Source organism: Ammodytes marinus (assembly GCF_949987685.1).
Source record: "Ammodytes marinus genome assembly, chromosome: 9".
NCBI lineage: Eukaryota > Metazoa > Chordata > Actinopteri > Uranoscopiformes > Ammodytidae > Ammodytes > Ammodytes marinus.
In genome coordinates, this window is record NC_137213.1 from 8,280,440 (window position 1) to 8,302,528 (window position 22,089).

At 42.5% G+C, this 22,089-nt stretch overlaps 1 protein-coding gene across 1 annotated transcript in view; it reads left to right on the top strand.

Annotated features, from left to right (window-relative positions):
- rem2 (RAS (RAD and GEM)-like GTP binding 2) overlaps positions 1 to 22,089 on the top strand; it is a gene marked incomplete at its 3' end in the record, with an annotated part of 31,977 nt that overhangs the window by 6,240 nt on the left and 3,648 nt on the right. Inside the window, exon 4 of the mRNA XM_080034475.1 lies at positions 12,889 to 13,066. Within this exon, the coding sequence (XP_079890601.1) occupies positions 12,889 to 13,066 (178 nt within the window). The remainder of the gene's footprint in view (positions 1 to 12,888; positions 13,067 to 22,089) is intronic.

Consider the following 22,089-nt stretch of genomic DNA (forward strand, 5'->3'; position numbering starts at 1 on the left):
CTGTGTGCCACACTGACTAGACATGGTATCCTCCCGGAGCAGCTGTGCTCACTGTATTCAAGCCTTTTGAAGTCCTCTCATTCGGAAAAGTGGAAATCACTCTCTTTTGCTAACCTGGTTCCAATTTCAAATCTATACTTACCGAGAACGATTTCTGGCGAGGGGCTGAAATAGCTGCGGCTATGCGTCATCAACAGCGTAAAGGAGTTGATAACCAACCTGTGCCAAGGGATTTCTGAGCAGGACAAGAATGTACAGAGAGCAATAACAGCTTGTCGAAAGCCTCTGTGAGACACCGAGGACATAATGCGGAATCTAAAAAGCATGCGGTCATTAATGCCTATTAATGATGTGATGGAATGGCAGAGCACTCTAATTAGTGAGTGGGGCGGATCATCCCTGTAATGCATCCTGTTCCAGATGTCCACTTGGACTTCAGGGGGCTCTCCCCTTAAGGTTAAATTATTCACACGCATGCTACATTTAGCTCCGGGGAGCTCCACTCAAAAACTAATTTCTTCCACTTTTCACTTATTTTTCTGGAGGATCTCTCTCTCTTTCCCCTTCCTCACCGCCAAGTTTGTCATGATCTCTAAATCTCCCCGTCCATTCACTGTCTTTGTTGCTCTTTTTTTTGGTTCGCAAAACACTCACTCTCTCTCTCTCTCTCTCTCTCTCTCTCTCCGCTGGCCCTTTTTCTGCCTTGGTTAAATCTCGCTGAGAGTTAATTACATTTGTTATTCTGTCCATGTTAGTGCGAGGCAGGGCATTAAGGCTGGAGCAACAGACGCAGGCCAGCGGAAAGCCTGGAATAACTCCAGGGCCATCAGCGGCGGGGAGGGACTGGACAGCGTTCCAAATCGTCCGCTTTATTCACGCTCATGTTTTTGTGCTCATTTTGCGGTAGCTAATGCCCTCAGATAGAGTACACATACAGATACACACTGACACACACAAAGTCTGAGGTGTGCACACAGATGTTGTCCAGATGCCCTAACAGTGGCACAGCAGCATTCACCACTATAGTCCCAAGAGACATAGCATCAAGGGCTCTCCATGGGGGGGGACACACCAACCTATACCCTATAGTTACCATAGCGACATTAAAAGACACACACACACACACACACACACACACACACACACACACACAGGCAAACACACACACACACACACACACACACACACACACACACACACACACAGGCAAACACACACACACACACAGGCAAACACACACAATCACGTACACACATACGGGGCCGACTTCATCACTCGTTCACACATGGATCATGCTGTGAACCTCTCTTTGCCTCTTGCAATACAAACTGCTAAAAAAAAAAAAAAAGATGATGATGATGAAAAACTGTTACAATCACATTGGGCCATTGTTCCTTCAAGTGGCTTGGCTTGGCTTGGACACACAGCTGATTGACTCATGTGGGTGCTGGCTGGAGCTTTGGTTTCCCCAAACTGCAGTACAGGAAAGCAGTGCACAGCAAAACCGCAGGTACAGCTTTACTGTAAGTGCAGAACTGCTTCAATAAATATTGACTGTTTTGACAGACGAACTAGTGTGGTCAAAATCTGTAAAACACACACACACACACACACACACACACACACACACACACACACACACACAGACACACATTCACAGAAGGCTGAGAGTCTGCTCAGCGAGACCTTGGTAGTGTTGTCAATGTGATTGGATGGTTTTAAATAAGTCATCCATGGGCCCAAAATAGAAACAGTGGCACACTTGGCCTTGACCTAGCATGCCCATGCTGTTGTTTGCCATTACACTGACATTGGTTGTGTAATGTAGCATATCTCTCAAACATCCAGCTGGGTTCTTCTAAACCTAGAGCGAGCAAATGGGAGATTGAGGTCACTGTTTTTATTCATTTTTTTTGTCAGTCTCTGTGTCTGTGCGTCTGAATTCATTCCAGGCTCCAGGTTTTCTCATTATTATCTGATAGCCTGGAATTCAAATATTTATCAAAAGACAAACCAAAAGGTGCATGCCCGAAGCCTGTGGAAACATGTCGGCCATGTAATGTATTTTGCGTGTGTATATATTATCAGAGTGAAGCGAGGAGAATGTCCTGCTGCTGGCCCGGAGGACAGGGTTGTTTGTTATGTTGTAGCAAATTAGGGGGAAAAAAAAGAGATAATTGCTTAGCTGGACCACATTCTTTGGCTCAATCAGGAGGGAAGAAAAACATTATTCCGCCACACGGTTCTGGGAAAAGAGAGTGATGTTTGGCCTTGTGTCCAGGGAGCGCTCCTTCCCTGGACAGTTCTCTCTTTTCCTGTTTGGCCGTTCCGCTGCCTTATGAGGGTCATTCTGGACTATTTACAGATTCTCATGACTTGCCCTGATCCACATAAACTGTTATACATGGACTGTTGTGTTACAGGCTAACCACTGGGAGCCACTCCTTTATTTCTTTTTAATCAGTGAGAACCCAAATCAATGTTTGATGAAAAATGTTTAAATAGGCTAAATCAATGTATCTGGAGGATTTATGGTTTAGTTAAGCGATGTGACGTGCATGTTCTTGAGAACTTAAGCATATATAGTGCATCTTTGAGCCTATACCTTCCATTCTAGCTAAATACACTAGAAGATCAGATAATTTTGTACATTTAATCGCATGGTTTTTGACTTGTCAATAGTCATTTGTGCTTGGGAGTGATCTCTTCTCCTACTCAAGTATGTTTTTAGGTACTCTTTATTACACCATTGTCTATGTAATGAAACAGTAAAACACAGAGATAATGACTGGTGGGGTTAAAATGAACAGTATTCAGTCAATCCATTGAACGATTATATTTCGGTGAAACTACAGTGGTTTAGTTCAGAGTGAAAACAGAAAAGTAGCATGCCATCCTCTTCCAGCAACCAATACAGAAGGCCTTCATATCTCTCTTGTTCTTTTTAACAAAACAGTCCTGCTGACTTTCTTCCTGCTCGACATCAATGCACACGATCATACATCAGCTCAGATAAGAAAACTATCTTAATTGTCATCTCTAACAGTGTCACTCACAATGGCACCAATAAAGTTTCATTTTCTTTTTAAATTTAATTAAAATGTCATTATTTAATCAACTCCCAGAGCAGGAAAGCAACACATTGGAACCTTACAACCACGCTGGAGGATACGTTTGGAGGTTGCACTGTTCATTTTCTTCAAATTATAAGGCCAATTAAACCTGCACCAAAATCTAATAACCTGTGCTGTGGAATAACAACAATACAAAAATAATTAGAAGTTTACAAAATGTGTTTTAGGGGCACTTTACACGACAACACGAAACGGTGCAAACGCGGAAAAATTCCCGCGGTTGCACTATATCATTTACAGGAAAACAGCAAATGCAGGCATGAAACCGCAGGTTTTTGAGATCACCTCCCAGGGAGGATTTTTTGGAAAACTTAACAGTTTTGGTTTCCTGTAAACACCGAAACCATTTCCCCTGATAACGCTGATGTCACGGCTCCACCCTCACACATGCGTAGTCTATAACATTTGCTGTCAAAATACCCACAACACAAGCGAGTTATAAAGTTAGAAGACAACATGAACGGTGTCTCCACGGCACCATCACTGTGTTCAGCGGAGAGTGACGTGCAGGGCTAAAGTATAGCCTAACACTCGCCAATTTAGTCTAAGCGATTAGTAAGTTATTGAGACCACCGGCCACTTTGTCTGGGGAAAGATTTGTGCTCTGCCGGTTTTTCTAGCCAAATAAACGTGTGTAGCTTCTATGCCAGGGCAGGGACACGGCTCTCTCTACATTAAAAAACACTATCCATAGTTCAGCGCGCAGCGGTTAAATTACTGTTCAACAAAAGGAGCATTAAGGCTACGGCTTCACAGTAAAAGCATTTCACTGGCTAAACATTAATAGCATTTCACTGGACACACGTGAGTTGACTTTTATTTTGAAGTACGCCTAACAGGAAGGTATCCGCTCACGAAGCCCCTTCACTATCAGCAAGTCTTCTGTTTTTACGAGTTCAATGCGGTGAAATAAGAGGACAGAAAGCTTTGTCTTTGTAACCCCAAGCTTACACCAACCGCTTTATGAACGTTAGTGGCATTCATTTTCGGTTACAGTAAGGTTTTATGCATCAAATTGTACCAGAAGAGCTATCTACTAGGCTGTGTCACCGCTGACTATTGGCTTGGCATGGCTGCTACACTGCTACTACAGCGATTTCGGCCCGTTTCCTCTGAAAACATGTGTATGAGTGAAGATGTCAGATAAATTGTGTCTGAACGGGGTTTTTTTTTTAAACCAAAAACGGGAAAACTGCCACGTTTTCACCGTGTAAAGTGCCCCTTAGTGATGGTGTGTGTGTGTCCTGGAGGGAAATCCTTCGTTATCCTCCCTCCATAGAGAGGCCAGGGGTCCACCACAGAACAGCATGCCTGAAAACAATAGGGATTCAGTGACTTGCTAATGGACAATTCAGCAGGATGGAGGCTCCACATGCTGTCATGGAGACACACACACACACACACACACACACACACACACACACACACAGGGCCCATGGTATGCATTAGTCTTTCCTGTGATGTCAGCTGCATTCGGTGTTGATGTAAATTCTATGCAAATCCACTAGCACAGCTTTCCAACTGCCCTAAGCTTTGTCATCCCATTATCAGATTTGGACTTAGCTACCAGAGCAAGGGACTCTCCTGTCTGTCTCCCCATGCCCCCGTTGTTGCTTCTGCTCTACCCTCCTCTCCCTCACGTTTTCCTGTCCTCCTTTCATAGCCTTCATTCATCACCCTCATGTCTGTATTGATCTTCCAGCTCTTGCAGTTTGCTCTCACAGGGCGCAAAGAATCAATGTGGACAAAGTTTTCTCTTAATGAAGGGAGATGGTAGGATGATGTGTGTGTGTGTGTGTGTGTGTGTGTGTGTGTGTGTGTGTGTGTGTGTGTGTGTGTGTGTGTGTGTGCGTGCGTGCGTGCGTGCATGTGTGTGTGTGTGTGTGTGCACTCTGCAAGCGGGTAGGGGTGTGTCTGACATTTTGTTTTCAAGTATAAGCTTCTTTGCTCACCCTATCTTGTTCTGCAAAACAAATGTTTCGGTGGTCAATTGATTGCACCAGTTCAGGTTCTGTGTTCAAGTTCAGGGGGGGCAAGTCTTATAAAGGTGGTTGGATACACACACACACACACACACACACACACACACACACACGCACGCACGCACACACACGCTCACTCATGCTCTTAAACTATGGCCTAATGCTGTGTTTTCTGCATATTATTCTTTCTTTTTTTACTGAAGGAATAAAAGCTTGAGTGCTCACCGAGCCACGGCGATGGCGTGTTATGCAAATGCCGTATGATAAGTGAGTCCTTGTCCTCACTGTTAATGGTCGCTGATGCAGTGCGTGGCCCTGGCAAGTGTGTGTATATTGTGCATATTATAAGGCTAATGAAAAAGATGATAATGCAAGTCCCTTCCAGTTTAGTGATATGTGAAAGGCTGTTTTTCAACTGCAAGCCCATTCTGTTTTCCCCGAGGAACTCAGCTGTAGTCTCTTACTGGACGTCAGGTCTGGACAAACCCTGTTAAGTCGACTTTTCAAAAAGGAAAGCGATGGCTGTACCTTGCACTGATAAAGTCGGGGGCTTGGAAACCATGCCTCCATGTCAGGCATTGTTGACCGTGTGTTTTTCCTTATCTGCATCTGTACAGAAAAGAAGGTTGCGGGGAAATGAAATCTCAGAAAGCCTCGTTTGCGAACCTTTATTTTATTTTATCGACAAAACAGATAGGGGCTGTCTGGCTCCACCGTCAGCCTCCTATTTCTGAAAACAACATTCATCATGCTGTTTGAAAGCCTTAATGATTGCCCCACCATTGGACTGCTGTTTAATCAGAGTGAGAAGCTGCGGCATGGTGGTAAGAATAGCTCGGCCATTATATCCCCCATGGTATATCATCAGCCAATAATAGCTTGTTATATACTATCTATGCTTGTTACAGATATGTCGGTGTGGGCGAATACCTCAGCTAATAAGTAAGACAAATAGCAGTACAGAAGTGAGCTACTCCTGTTTGAGGTCATTTAGAAACAGTGTTGCCAATACATAATCTAATGTTTCTATTATAAAAAATAAAAATAAATCCTGTGTTAAGTGGGCTAATGAATTGTAACATTTATTTGGATGACCGAAAGATAAGGGATCCGTACCGCAAAAGCTTATTCATGTTATGTGTTAATGGCTTAAAAAATCAGCACTCGGGGGCAAGTGTTGTGAAACTAAAGCTATCAGTAAGATCGATATTAATGCACAATGATGAATAATGGAAAAACAACAGAAGGCATTTGGCGGGGACATTCAACGATGTCGCCCCAAAGCAACAATCCCCCACCAAAAATAAAGTCATAATTTATTCATAATTTCAGTGTAGAGCCAGCGTTGGAATACAAATCAATTGTAAAACTTATGGCTATGCTGTCATCTCAGTATTTGGAAAAATTTTAATGAATCTAAATGGGAGAAAGTACGTTGATACATCAACATTACAGCCATATGTGATTGGTTAAACATATTATTTCATAACCATGAGCATTCATCCGCTGCTATAATTTACCTTTAGGGATGAATAAAGTGCTCCATCTAACTAGAAAAGCCTCCACTCTTTGGAACTTTGCTGTTGGGAATTTTTGGCTGGGTATACTGATGAAGTTGAATGGTATAAGGCTGCATTTATATAGCACTTTAAAGAGGTTGGTGTTGCTCATTCACACACACAGACACACAGACACACACACACACTCACACACACACACACACACACACACACACACACACACACACACACACACACACACACACACACACACACACACACACACACACACACACACACACACACACCGACAGCAGCCAGCCACAGCCGCCCCTGTGGATATTGGAAGGTATTCATTCACACTTTGCCTTCCAATTGAACCAAAAGGAGATGGATTTGAGGTCAGGCTTCTGTGCAGGGGCCAGGGCCCCCCGAGGTCTTCCAAGAAGCTAGTCAGTCAGAAAATCATTTCTTTATGTTGAAACAGGTAAAGGGTCACCCACAAACTGCATACGCTGCTAACTGGAATATCATGGAACGCCCTAGCATTAAAGCCCCTTGGGAAAAACACATTGCTAGGTATTATTCATCATTAGCTCATCACTCAAAAGCTCCCCTGATCTGCTCAGTCACTCACGACTGCGTAGGTTGATCACATTTGATTGACAGAGAGTAGAACAGTCATCCCACTTTGTTCCCACAGTCCCACAGTCATCCCGCTTAATCCTGATTGGTGCATGTTTGTGACATCACCTTTTGATTATATTATATATTAGAAACATTTCAGAGTGCTCACAGATTGTTGTGAATTTGCGTATTATCTGAATATTATTACATGTTGGCTTGGCTTGATTTTTGTTTGTGTTGGTCCATGTGCTTGTATGTGTGTGTGTGTGTGTGTGTGTGTGTTTGTGTGTGTGTGTGTGTGTGTGTGTGTTTGTTTGTATGGGGGGTAGTAGGTATTAACAGATGGCCTTGGTCTCTGCGGACAGAGCTGCTTAATCGAGAGCTGGATACATCGGGTCATATTCTACCTCCATCACACTCCATCACACTCCCAATAGATGCGTCCACTCCACTGTGCATTTGTTGTCCTTTGTTTACTAAAGTTAGCGTCTCTGTCTCTTTCTCTGTCCCTCTGTCTTGTTGGTTCCATTCTATCTCCTCATCCCCCCATCAGACAGTGACAGGTGGCGGGGCAGCCTTCCACGCCAATGCCTCCCTCCGTCTGCTTCCTTGTATTTTCCTGTGCTCTGAGTGCCAAGGGGCTCCCCGTGAGTTTCCTGCTTCAGGGTCTGCTCCAATAGCCTCCATACTATACTTGGCTGCCTGAGCTGCATGTACTGTATGTGAATTATTCAGGCGTCTGAGTTTACCTCCGGGCCTGTGAATGTAGGGCAAGGGCAAGGGCATCCACGCATGCACGGGCACAGGCAATATGAAGCCCCAAAAGATATGGCAGGCAGATTGGGTTATCTGGTGGGAATAACACGTTTTCATATTGATTTAGTGGGCAGCCTATGGCTTCAGAGTCTCATTTTCCAGTTGAAATATAACTTAATTGTGTTTGCTGGCCTAGAGGTCCACATTTGCCAGTGTTTAGAAATAGCCTAACAGAATAAAAAGTTATAGAATAGAGCCTTACACCTCAAATTAAATTGGACCAATTCCCTCCCTTGATAGTTATTTCAAGTGAAAAGCCTCTGAGCTCACTGCTGAAACATAAAAACTGAACATAAATACTTTGTTGACACAGTGCTAATACTTTGTAACACTTTCATTTGAAAACTAAAGTCACAGTATCTGCTTCAATACAAAAATCCTTCTAGATGAACAATACGTATCACTCTATAACAGTGGATCGGATATTATAGTGCTTTTAATGACACTCAAAGCGCTTTACAGGGTTCCAGGTTCCATTCATTCCGGTGGTGGTAAACTACGGTAGTAGCCACAGCTGCCATGGGGCAGACTGACCAAAGCGTTGTTGCCATTCCGCGCTAACGGCCCCTCCGACCACCACCTCAAACATACAGCAGTCATACACATTCACACGAGGCAAGGTGGGTGAAGTGTCTTGCCCAAGGACACAACAACCATGACAAAAGTGGCAGGGCGGGGATCGAACCGCCAACCCCTCTATCATAGGCCGACCCGTTCTACCGCCTGAGCCACAGTCGCCCCATGCACTTTTTTGGACTGGGTCTTTATGGACATACTAGAATAGGAGTTTGGCTAACACGACACTATGGAGCTAAACAATGGTTTATATTGATTGTTCTTTGTTTTAACAACCCCACAGGCCCAGAGCAGAATTGGATAAGAAATAATAAAAAAAATAGTTAAGTGAAGATGCAGATGCAGAGGCTTCCAAAAATAGATTACTACTGTCATGGGGGATTAGGTAATGGAAAATGTACAAGACTTCTGATATTCTCCATTGGATGCAATGTTTCTTGCAAAAATCCAAAACACAGTTCTTAGGAATCACTGAAACTCTGGATCAAGCAGATTAAAATATGACGTCAACCATGGAATTTTAAAGCAGTATTTTTAGATTTAGGGATGTGTTTAGGCAGTGGGAATGCACTGTAGGGGAGAGTGGCCTAAGTTGTGCAACTTTTCACTCAAAGTGACTTTAAAGTAAGGCCTTGACAATAAAGTCTCCAACTCAAATATGTACATATATTTCAGGGTGTTGTGCATCCCTGGCAATAAAAACTTTGGATCTGGAATAAACTGTTGAAGAAATATAGCTTTCGGAAAAAAAGTTGTCTTGTTGCACAACTTGCCCCCGGTGTGGTGTAAGTTGTGCGGTTGGAGAGAATACCATGGGGTAAATTGTGCCATTGCTATATATCTCATAAACTGTAATGCAAGACAAATCAATTAGACAATCACTTATTTAAGGTGTATTTAAAGTAAATAAAGTAAATAGTTGACAAAGATTGAAGGACAATTTTCTTAAACAAGGCCTAGCAGATCTAATGGTTTTCCCTGCAAAGCTCACAATGACAAAGTCACCATCATCATCTTTCTGGCCATCTGAACTCTCATCAGTGGTGTCGTTAAGTGGAATTGAGATGTCACTCTCTTCTGAGCTACTGTAGACAATCACTTTCTTTTGGTGACCAGCGTATACAGCCATGCCACTGGCACAACTCTCAGAAATGTACTTTGCACTAGTTGCTCCGTGCTTGTGGAACCAACTGCCACCTGACAAATGTGATTCCCCCTACATTTCTGCCTTTAAATCAAGGCTCAACACCCCTATGTACACCCTGGTGTTTCCTCCCCATTAACTATCTTACCTCTGCACTACTATCTGTGTTTATGTGGATGTATGGGCTTTACGTCTTTTATTTTGGTTGTTGTTATTTTCCCTTCATTGTTTACCTACTGAATGCACTATGTACAGCACTTTGGACAGTGCAAACTGTCATAAATGAGCTTTTATAAATACATTTTACTTACTTACTTACTTATAACTCACCTAGGCCCTTTGGCACAAATCACCCCAATCCCAGAAATTTGGATAATAAGCATGATGCAGCAATTTAGGGCTGACATCGTGCTAACTGTATAGACTCAAAATGTAGCATACCAAAGCACTAAAACATGTGTCAAATGTTTTCAAACTTGTCTATAATTGTTCAGACACAATAATCAAAAAACCTTGATCATGGAAATTTTACTTTGAAAGGCAAAAAACAGTTTTTTGAGCTTAAATGTGCTTATATCTTATTCCTTGTGTCTCCCTTCTTTACAGGATGAGTCAAATGGATGGCTCTTCTTAAATATGTGGTCACATTTCCAATTTCTTCCACGGTTTTCTAGAAACAAGGGGTGGCACAACTTCCAAAATGCACAACTTAGGCCACTCTCCCCTACAACACAACATCGACTAATTATCGCCCTAAAGATTCTGAGGCCAATTTGCTTTATCTAATGCTAATGAGCAAATAGTTACTTATTTACGTATAGCCAGGAACTTCACCATTTATTTTTCATTGGTCATGCTTTTTGCCATCCGGGAATTGCGTGTCCAATATGCATTAAAATGGTCAAATTCATTTATTTGATTAATATATTTTTGTCTCTACAAACTCCCAAGTGACATCCTGTATGTTGTGGCTTGGCAGCTACATGCTAGTTGTGAAACATTGTGTCTCTGCTGTTTGGTGGTGGTAATGCAGGTTCTAGTCAGTTTATCACATTGTTCCTCCTGAAAACCGCTGTCTGTTGCAGGGTTCATGAGGGTGAATAGACTGAACAGCTTAGCGGTAGAGTTTGGGGCCATTAAATCAAAAGCGGATGGATGTTAATACGCTCAATGAAGCTGAGGTGAACTGTTGTAAAAGTATGGTGAAAATTCTTGGTGGTTTCGTCGTGAGCATGCACATATCTACCATTGAGGCCACCGAGGTCATGTCTTCAGGGATTTTTCTTTTCAAATTTTGTTTAATTTATTACTTGGAAATAGAGCTGACGAAATAAATATCCCTGCATTAATGCCGTGTCACTTGACATGTAGTTGCAGATACATGATTTCTCCAATCCAGACGAGAGCACAGTAATGTTGGTTGGAAATTGGGCAAAGAGAACGAGGCAGGGTGAAAATGTGTATCAGGTATTTAGAATTTAGATTTAGAAAAAAACGAATTGACCTCTGTATTTGAAAAATCCTGGCTATACGAGCTTGGTCATGAGCGACATCTGGCATAATATACATAGTCACAGTGCAGCTGTAAGTGGAATAGCAGGTAGGAACAACTGTGGTAAAAAATTGATGTCCATGCTCTGAACAAAGACAGTGAGTCTTTTTCACATAAAAAAGCTACTATGCTGTGTGACACAAATGGTGCATACCTAATCCACATAACCACAGGCTTGAGACTTAACTCCAAAATTGGATCACATCTTGCTCTGCAGTTCACGCCTTCGGGGAATTCACATATGTCACATATTGTAATCTGGGGACTGGGGAGATAATTAGGTCAACAAATGATCAGCTGGAAGGGATTTGGTCATGAATGCTCCCATCACTTAAAATTGAGATTTCGACTAAATCAGGTATGCCCGGGAGGAGAACCTTGTCATGACCTGTTTTACAGCCACACACACCGTGTTGTGTCCAATGTAAATGTGGCTGACAGAAGGTAGAATGCAGAGTTAGCGAGGGACAGCGTTGGTACCAGGCAGTTCCAAGCTGCTGTTTGTACTAGAACCAGTCGTGCTTCAGTGAGCCACTGTGACAGGAAGCCCCAACGGGATGTTAGTGGCAGGCATTGCTAAAAGGGTCAAGGAGACTCAAAGTGGAGCGTGACGTGCATACAGTCGGGTTGAACAGAGCCTGGTCTGACTACTCTCATGGGACAGTGATAAAGAAACTTGAGTGGCGCCTGCCTGGAACTGGCACTGATGTCCTTTCACCGACTAAGTTTCAGCACAACACAATGACGACATGAGCTGGAACCTGAGTATGAACATGTTCAAAGATAGATTGTCTGTTTCTTAATGGAATTTATTACACGGCACTGATGGATGCTCGGTTCTGATTCGCCAATCACGGCATTCTACGGCCCTTTATTTCTCGATAATGCCCGCTGTTAAGGATAATTCCCCGTTGCTATGACCATATGAACATTGTTCTGATCGATCACAACCTTCCATATAAATCCGCTGATATGGGGGCGCCTTTAGCTCAGTCGGTAAGGCGTCCCCCTCCCTGCTGGACACAGCAGCAGACCCGGGTTTGATTCCCGCCCGCAGTCGTCCTCTGCATGTCACTCCCCTCTCTGCCCCATTTCACCTCTGTCTCTCTGCACTATCAATAAAAAGCATAAAAATGCCCAAAAAATATCTTAAAATAAATAAATAAATAAATCCGCTGATATCTACAAACAGTTAGGCCTACTACTCCTTTACAATACAATGGAATGTGTTTTGAACATTGCTTTGAATGTATCTAAAGAGCAGGGGCATGGCTAATCTCTGAAAATACTCAAGACAATGTTAGTATGTTTGGCCACAGAGTTATTTTGTTACCGTTGCTATGGAGAAACTTCTGCGCGCCGGGCTCCTGTTCACCTTGTCGGTCTTTATTTCTCGAGAGTGACCTGTTCGCTACATTATCTCATACGTAAACCATCCGATAATACACCTGACACAGCTACCTGACATTCCATACCTAGCCAGCTGTCATTTAGTACTTATCCGCTCCACTGAGGCGTTCTTTTATTAATGTGTGTGTGTTTTGGTTTGTATCCGCAGGACCTGTCCACTCTGCAGTGTGACGTGTGTATCCTGGTGTTCTCGGTGACTGACAGGCGAAGTTTCCACCGGACCGCCCAGCTGCGCCTGCTCCTCAGGGAGTCCCAGCCCCACACACCTGTCATCCTGGTGGGCAACAAGAGCGACCTCGTCCGCTCCAGGGAAATCAGCTCAGAAGGTGGGTGGAGGTGGAGGTGGAGGCAGGGGTGGGAATGGGAAAAACCCTTCTGTCACTCTTTCACACAATTGGTTGTTTGCTGAACACAGTGCACACATAGTCAAGTAAAGGTGCACAGCAGAGATAGTGAGGAGATATTCACTGATTTTGACAACAAGCATTCTCCAGAATCGCTGACTACACCTTTAAATGTTGATTATGTTAGCTTAATTTAATAAAATGTGCCCACTACAGTTGTCATTTCTGCTGACAACATGGGCCGCTGACAGCTAGAAATGAGAACCATTTTTTTTGTTGCTCCCTCCGTCTGATATCATAGACCCACTGTTTCAAATATGACTAAGAATGTATGGGAAAGCTGCCAGCACTATCATAAACTGCATACAGTATTTTTCTACATGAAAATTGAGTCTGACAAGTAGGGCTGAAGTAACCACTGGGGGTTGAAGTCAGCAAAGGGTTAGTTGCGCGCAGACAGTAGCTATGATGAGCAAACGCCAGGCAGCTGGGTGAATGATGAAAGAGAAGAAATGCACAACAAAATATTATTTTCCCTTCCTTTCAAGCAGTTCTCCAAATGGAAGCATCTCTTGTTATTACAGGGTTCTGGCAGACATCGACGCCTTTTGTCTGCAGACTAAAATGGATAAGAAGAATGCCTAAAATGTAAATGCCTTGTTAATAGGCACACACAGGCATACGCATTCATTTTCCCCAAGAGAACAATGGTAGAGTGCTTTGTGCCATACTCATCTACAGCTTCTATTAACCCTCTTTTCTGTCGTTTTCATTCTTGGCTGGTCTGTCTCTCTGCGCTGCCTGGTGTTTCACCATTAATCTTCCTCCAACACGACAACATCTCCATTAGAAAGACACTTGGGGGATCCATCTTTGATCAGCAACAATATCCAGGGATAAATACTCAGCTGGTAAAGTCCTTAAGGGAAAACAAAATCTATCATCTGTTATTGTCGTAAAGGGGAGAGTTTCTTTTTTACCACATTCAATTACACTGACTAATATAATATTGACTAATATGTAATTAGATTGTTTGACAATGATGCACAGAGAGACTGTCAAACATGATGAAAGAAAAATGGAGAAACTCCACAAATTGACCAACATTTGCCACAAATATAAAACTGAAAGTAATTGATGTTTCTGCAGACATTCAATCCTAATTTCAACATTCATTAAGTCCTGAAAAATAGAATTGTGTCCCAGGCTTTTTCTTCTGTAATTTGTTGCACTGATGTAACTAGCCAATCACACCATGAAACAAAACAGGATGATGGCAACCCTTTTTTTTAATATGTATTGCAAGCGGGCGTAGGATATCTACATTTTTGGTTGAGGTGTTAGTGTCACCTACTGAAATAAAAAAAAGCAGTGTGATTACGATGACATCTGAATTAATTTCCGTGGCAGTAATCACAGAGTTTTTATTTTTTCTTGTTTAGTTTAGTATACAAACTGCTGGCAGCACACCCACAGCCAAACTGCACTTGTGTAAAGGTGCGAACACACTGCACTCCGCGGCGCCGCGCGAATCGCAGGTTCCCGCGCCGCGTGATCATATTGGGTCATATTGTGTCCGCCGCCCGACCAGAGTAGCCTTCTCTACTCTGGGGATATGCTGGTGCTGGTGCTGAGGGGACCAGCCTCCTGTGCTGATGGTGCTTTACCCAAGCTAACCGGTGCTAACTTGGTTCATAAAGCAAAATTGATAGCTGTACACAGCAGGCAACAGACACATAGGCTATTCACAGAACTTATGGGAGCAAACGGAGAAAACTGTGACTATTGTGTTTTCATCCATCTTAATTTCCTCTGTCCGTCGTCCCGAAGTGAGTGACATGGGGAGGAGCTCAACGCTGATTGGCTATCGCGGCACGGCCGGCGGCAAAAAGTTAAATATCTTCAAGTCCTGCGGCGCCCGTGTGCAGTGTGTTCGCACCTGTAGTCTCCTGGTGTGTGAGAAGTTGCCCCAACTCGAAAAAAAGTGCATGCCATTAGTGGAAGTCACTTTGCTTTAGTCAGCCATAAAGTGTGTAAGTAGGCTCAGGGTGCTGTATCATATTTATCTTTAATGAGAGACTATGGTGGGCCTCTAGGGAAATTACCAGCAAAAACGCTGACTTGTGTCTGTGTGGGGAACTCTCGTTGGCTTTAGCACTCCTCCCGCCTCTTCATATCTCTCCTCATTTTTTTTTTTTCCCATTTTTTTAACAATCAGCTATAATCATGTTCAAAGCTGATGATGAAAGTGCAGATAGGGACTGGCTGAACCAATGAAGAAAAAAAGGTATTACTTTTCACAAAGGCTAACACAGTATACCTGTGCCAGTGAGCCACCAAAACAGCCCAGTGATCATCGTGCACTACATGCAGTCCGGAGCACCCTGACCTGAGCTGCACAGATGGCAATGTTGTTCAGTCAGTATAGGTCGGGCTGTCCACCAGTTTGATCCAGACTGGGATATCTCTAATCCTAACCAGAATATATATGGACTGTATTTGTATTTATTTGTTATTGCAGAGGATGATCCTAATGACTTTTGGTGATCTCTGACCTCACCAGCAGCTTGGCATGGCTTTGAGTGAAATGTAATCAAGCACCACCATCAAATCAAAATGTTCATTTGAAATATATATATACACATTAGCAGGTTTAGTAACCAATCTAGTGAGTGAAAACAATAATGGCTAAATTATCGTTAGCATTGTCACTGTGAGCATGCTGACAATAACATTAAGCTGTGTTTTCAGCAGCAACATTCTGCGTGCTTGCTTACTGTAATACGGCAGACATAAATCATCCAGCTGTTGTATTAAATTAAGAGATTTGTATAATCCAGGGGTTCAGAATAATATCAGATTACACCTGTATTTTGAAGGAGAAAATGCATTTGCACGAAATAATTACATCCTGACGACGTAGATCCCATGAATCTCTCTTCATTTCTAATGGGCATAAACAAAGACAAGGGTGTACAAATTGGGAACAAGATGAGCCACATTCGGAAGACGCAGGGGCTTTAACTGCTGCCAAAGTTTCCCCAAATTAAATATTAATGGGGATGAATACTGAATAACGCAGTTGATTATTTTGAGTTTTTCTATTTGTCTGTCATTTAGATACCTAGATTTGTTTTTGTGTGAGAGCCTAGAAGTATATTTCGGTGGATAATTGCCAAGAAATCCCAGTTCCATCCACTGTGATTACATGTCATTTAAAACATAAAAGAGAAACAAATATGAAGAAGTCTATTGGGATGAATTTTTTATACGGTTTTGCAAGTGCTGTTTTGATGCAACAATTCAAAATGTAAAATGAATAAACCTTGTGAACCGAAGAGCTTACTCTAGGAACTCTGTTGAGCAGCTTTTTGATATCTTGACATTGCAACACTACGGTAAGGCAAGGTCCACACAATACAAATTCCCCTGGAAAAGAAAAACAAGCTATTTAGTGATGCTCGGAGGAATGCACTGTACCGAGATCAGACCACAGGCAGGTTTTAATTTAGCCTGACTTAAGTAGGACTTATTTTCTTTATGCAGCACACACTAGAAGGCTATCCCATTGTCAGAATTCAATCCGTTTTAAAAACTAAATGCCGAATGACCTTAGTTGAAAGGGAGGAACGAGTGACTGATGGCACAGTTTGACCTTGATTTGAAATTGCCCTCGCGCTTTATACGGCATATAAAGCCAGAATTTATGGTCATCCCTGCATTTCTGTATACATTCCATTTGTAAATGTAACCCCTGTCACATAGATCAAAATGTAGAGACCCTTATTTACTGCTGTTACCTTATCCAACCCTATACTCCGGAGAGGTTTCGTATTTCAGCTAGGGCTGCAACTAACGATTATTTTGATAATCGATTAATCTGTCGATTGTTTTCTCGATTAATCGATTAGTGTTTTGGTCCGTAAAATGTCAGAAAATGGTGAAAAATGTTGATCAATTTTCCAAAGCCCATGTTGACGTCCTCAAATGTATTGTAATGTCCAACACACACAGATATTTCAGTTTACTGTCATAATAGGATTAAAGAAACCAGAAAATATTCACATTTGAGAAGCTGAAATCAGGAATTTGGAAATGCTTTATTCAAAAATTATTCAAGACGATTAATCGATTATCAAAATAGTTGGCGATTATTTTAATAATCGATTAATAATCGATTCATCGATTAATCGTTGCAGCTCTAATCAGCCCCTCTGCTCCTCCATTTTTGTTTATTTTCCTTCCAGATGGCAGCGTTTCTGTTTGGATTATCTCCCTGTTACAGGATGGGGCCTGCTCTTACTATCTGTACGCCTGTGTGTTTGTTTGTACACAGACACAGCGAGCGCCCAAAAGAGCAGCAGACCCACACACAGTCTTGCCTCCCTCCATCCGCTCACTGCATCTTGTCAGCAAGACGGCTTCAAAGCGAGGGGCTGCGATAAGAGGGATGAGGAGGGAATGTATGAGAATGGTGTGTGTGTGTGTGTGTGTGTGTGCGTGCGTGTGTGTGTGTGTGTGTGCGTGTGCGCGTGTGTGCGTGTGAACTGGAGTCTCTGATTGAAGAGACGTGAGAAGCACATTGTGCGGGTGTGTGGTTGTGTGTGTATTAGGGGAGAGTGGGGCTTGTTCTGTTGTCCTTGAAAGAAGCACTCAAGAGTTTTCAGACCTTCAGAATGAGGGTATTTTTGAAGAAAGGCTGTATAAATGAGTCTACGGGCTTTTTCATTCATCACTGAGGTGGTGTAAGCCTATTTTTTTTATAAATACCTGTCTCTGTATCTTTTTCTTTGCCAGTGAAAAGGAGGTTATTCTGTAGCTCTGTTATCAAAGACTTGGTCTTGACACTGGTCAATTTTGAGACCCTTTTCTTTCATACAAGGGTGTTAGGATGGCCTAGAGGAATAGGGGTCCACCAGTAACCACGAGGTCGCTGGTTCGATACCCAGCACCGGACAGGAGGGTGTTATTTATAAAACTAGTGGTGGCTGGTATTACATCTACGGTGCCCACCATCTCTACTATTGTGTCCTTGAGCAGGACACTTAACCCCAAAACTGCTCCAGGGGCGCTGTACTATGGCTGACCCTGCGCTTTGACCCCCTCCCAAGTGTGGTTACTTGAGAGGGGATATGCGAAAAGACTAATAAAGATAACTCAAAGGCCTACTTCACCAGTGGGAACATGAAGGTGTATTGAACTCTGAGATCATATGTAGTATAAATGTGCGAACATTTTAGAAATCGGTTCATCCTAGCCTGAGAAAAGGTAGAAAGATTGTTTTATGGTCTCACTGTCTAACCCTACAGTTTGCCCAGTTGTGACATCACAGTGATGTCACAACCAGTGTTCATTTTGGCAGCATATTCTGATTTAGTCTTAGTCTTAGTCTTTTGAATATCACACCATTTAGTCTTAGTCCTATTCTAGTCATCTAAAATATTTTAGTCTTAGTCTAGTCTTAGTCAACTAAATATAAGCAGAATTTAGTTGACTAAATATACAGCAGACTAAAGGCCTTTGCACACCGGGCGCAACGCGAATAAACGCAACGTAAAAGCGAATGTTTTGAAATGTGAATTTTGTCGCGTCTCACTTTAAGAAGCGACGTCCCAGAAAAATCGAACTCAGTTCGAAAAAATAAAAAACGCAAATTCGCGGTGCGAAATGACGGCGCTGGTGTGGAAGCTTGTATTGACTCTGTATACGTTTGTTAATTAACGGATAAATCGCACGAATAAAACGCGCCCGGTGTGCAAAGGCCTTTAGTCGACTAAGTGTTTCTTTCTTCATTGAATGGTATTAAGTTTTGAATATGAACAGACACAGATTTAATGGTTGTAATACAACACATGTATTCTATTCTATCCTAATAATCTCACATAAAATCAGTGTACCTGACTGGATGGGGGGAGGGGGGCTTTAAGAGCCTGTGCCCTGGGGCTCATTATCTCATGATCTGTCTATGAACCAACTGGATTCCACACTCTTTTTTCTTTTTGCGGGGAGCATGCACAAGCATTATTTATAAAAAATAAAGAAAATTAAAAAAATAAGTGGGGGACCCCACACTAGGTCTTGAAACGGGCCCCGAGATCGCTAAGGCCGCCCCTAGGCAGCAGCACGCAGTTAAGGCGCTGACAAAAGTGAGCAACTGCGCTTTCCTTTAAGCAACCCTGCTGCCGCTGTGTGTGATCGGACTTCTATTGCATCAAAGCCTTTTTGATAATAAAATGAGAGGTTTTAATTGAACGCTGTCCATGCGTCGGAAACTGTTGATTGTAACTTACTCGGGTGAAAACAGAAACTAACGGAGGGAGGCGGCAGTTTCACAGTTAATTTCCTATATAGTTGCGCAGTCAGTTTGGGGACGTGGCTCTGTGTATTCAAGCTCGAGACACAGCCTACTACAAACAGATCGCGGAACTATCATTTTTTCCATTTTTCTGCACAGCGGCTCACTCCACCCGCTCACACTGCCGAGGTCTCTCGTCGATTTTCACCGACACAGGGTTGCATTCACTGCTTTGCCCTGATTGGATTTCTTCCCAACTTGTCCCACAAAAAGAGTAGTTCTGATTGGATCTCTTCTCTATTCGTCCCGCACTAACATTTTCGTATCGTTCCTATTCGTTGACTATAGTGTCAGTTATATTCGTCTCAGTCTTCGTCATCATATCTGCCTTTTTATTTAGTTTTTATTTAGTTTACGTCCGTGAAAAAGGTTTGTTGACTAATATTTTTCGTCATAGTCTTAGTCAACAAAATTAACACTGGTCACAACTGTGCAAACTCACTCTTTCTGCCTTTTCTCAGGCTAGGATGAACCGATTTCTAAAAATGTTGCACATTTATTCTACATAGGATCTCAGAGTTCAATACACCTTCATATTACCACTGGTGGAGTAGGCCTTTAACTTAACTTATAACAGGTCCAAAATCGACATTTAGGTTTTTATTTTATTAAACCTTGTCTGTTTGTGCTGGTAAATTTCTCCTATACAATTATCCTTGACGGCCATCATCTCAACGCAAATTTGTACATTTATTCAAACATTTCTAAAAAAAAAATGCTTTAATGTTAGCAATCAACTGGCAAAGTTTCAGGGTGATATATCATTTTAAAAAATGATATATCACTATTAGAGGTCAACTGTCTCATCTGTTATCTCTAGGAATTGACGGAGGTGAACTCAATAAAAATGTTTATTACAATAAACGTCTAAATTATTACTCTCTAGTCCAGATGGCTATTAATGTTAAAGCATTTTTGATATTGCCATGGAGTCAAATGAAACCGCTGATCTCTGCAGCACTTCCATGCCTGTACTTTTAGCTCTTTCTTCATAAGACATCCCTCTTGGTTCTTTCCAACTGTAGACAGTCACATGCTGTGTGAATGAGACCCGCGGCTCTCGCTAAACCCTGTATTCAAAACCCAAGCAAAGAAGCTAGGCTATAGCCAAAGTGTGCTGACATCGCAAAACAGCAGGGAGTCAAAATTAAATAAAGTCGCTGGGAATCCATTTAAGAAGTCTAAAGCTTATATTTTCCTCATGAGTCGCAGGAAGCTGAAGCAGGAAATGCCAAAACAAGTGTGCTTATTGGAATTTGTCGCTTGTGTTTTCTAACTGGCAGTTATATATTTAAACCGGTAGTTAGATTCAGGGCCAATCAGAGGAGACTGGGCTTTATGAAGAGACAGGCTCTAAAACGGTGCGTTTCAGACAGAGGCTCAAAATAGGCGATTCAGCAATGGCACTGCGAAAAATATATGGGTATTATTTTGGACTACACCATAAAAGCATTTTCTAAAGAAGAAATGCAAATTATAATTTGTAACCTGAAAAGTAGCATATGACCTTTACAATTTTTTTGAAATATTCAGTTGTATTTAAAAAAAAATACATCTATATATTTAGGACATGTTAAGTTGTGCATTTGTGGTTTTAATGGTTGGGTTTGGGACTGAGAAAAAGGAGTATCCAGGGTAAAGTTATCATAAGGACATAGAGGAATAGCGTTAGAAAAGTGTGTGTGCGTGAGGAAGAGTATAGAACCCAGTTTTGGGGTCAAATCTAATTTGGTTTGGCTTAGTTTTGCGTGTCAGACACAAAGCAGCAAGTGTAACGCCTGTGCACATTGCTGTCGACTCCAGCTCGGTTGCAGCTTTGGGTGTGTTGCTTAATAATGTGAGTGTAAGGGGGGGATGGAGGGAGGGAGGGAGGGGGAGGAATAAATAATGAGACATGCCTATACTCAGCATGTTCGCTCTTCATAAAAAAAAAAAAAAAAAAAAGGAGCATGTGGTCAGCAATATGTAAATGCCCCGCCTATGTTCCCGGGCCTGCATGACAACGATGTTCTTACGTTCCCCCTGCGGACAGGCCCAGTGTATACTTGCTGATATGTGAGACTGACAGAAGAAAGCTGATTGGCCTATAGCTGCACCACCATAGCTAACATCCTGGAGCCTGGCTGGAAGTGCTGAAGTCATATACATGTCTATTTATGGCGTGCTGGGTGACACTTTTATTCCACTATCTCTCACCTTCCCCCCACTTTGCTGCAACATCCCCCCTCCCCATACTTAACACTCCCAGTGATGCACATGCAGTCACACTAGGGAACATATTCATCATATCTTCAATATGGTTGTGGTGTGGTGTGGTGTGTGGCCCCCTCCATGCTCCTCTCCATGGGCTTTGATTAATATGCACTCTGGCTCCCTTTGCTTAATCGACATTTTTTTCTTTCTGTCCGTCCAGCCGTCTCTTGCTCCTCTCCTGCTTGGTCACTTCATCTGTCGTCTCCTTTCAGCGTCCCCTTCGTTCTTTATGCCTCTCTCCCTTTATCGTCCGTCTGTCTCCTTCTGCATCCTTTGTTTTCTTTGTCTTTGACAGCACACAGGTATATAGGGACCCCTTGGTGGCCCTCTTGCTTGTTTCCACTGAGCAGTGCAGTTTGGTTTGGCACACATTTATTTGCATTGAGTTTCCACTGTC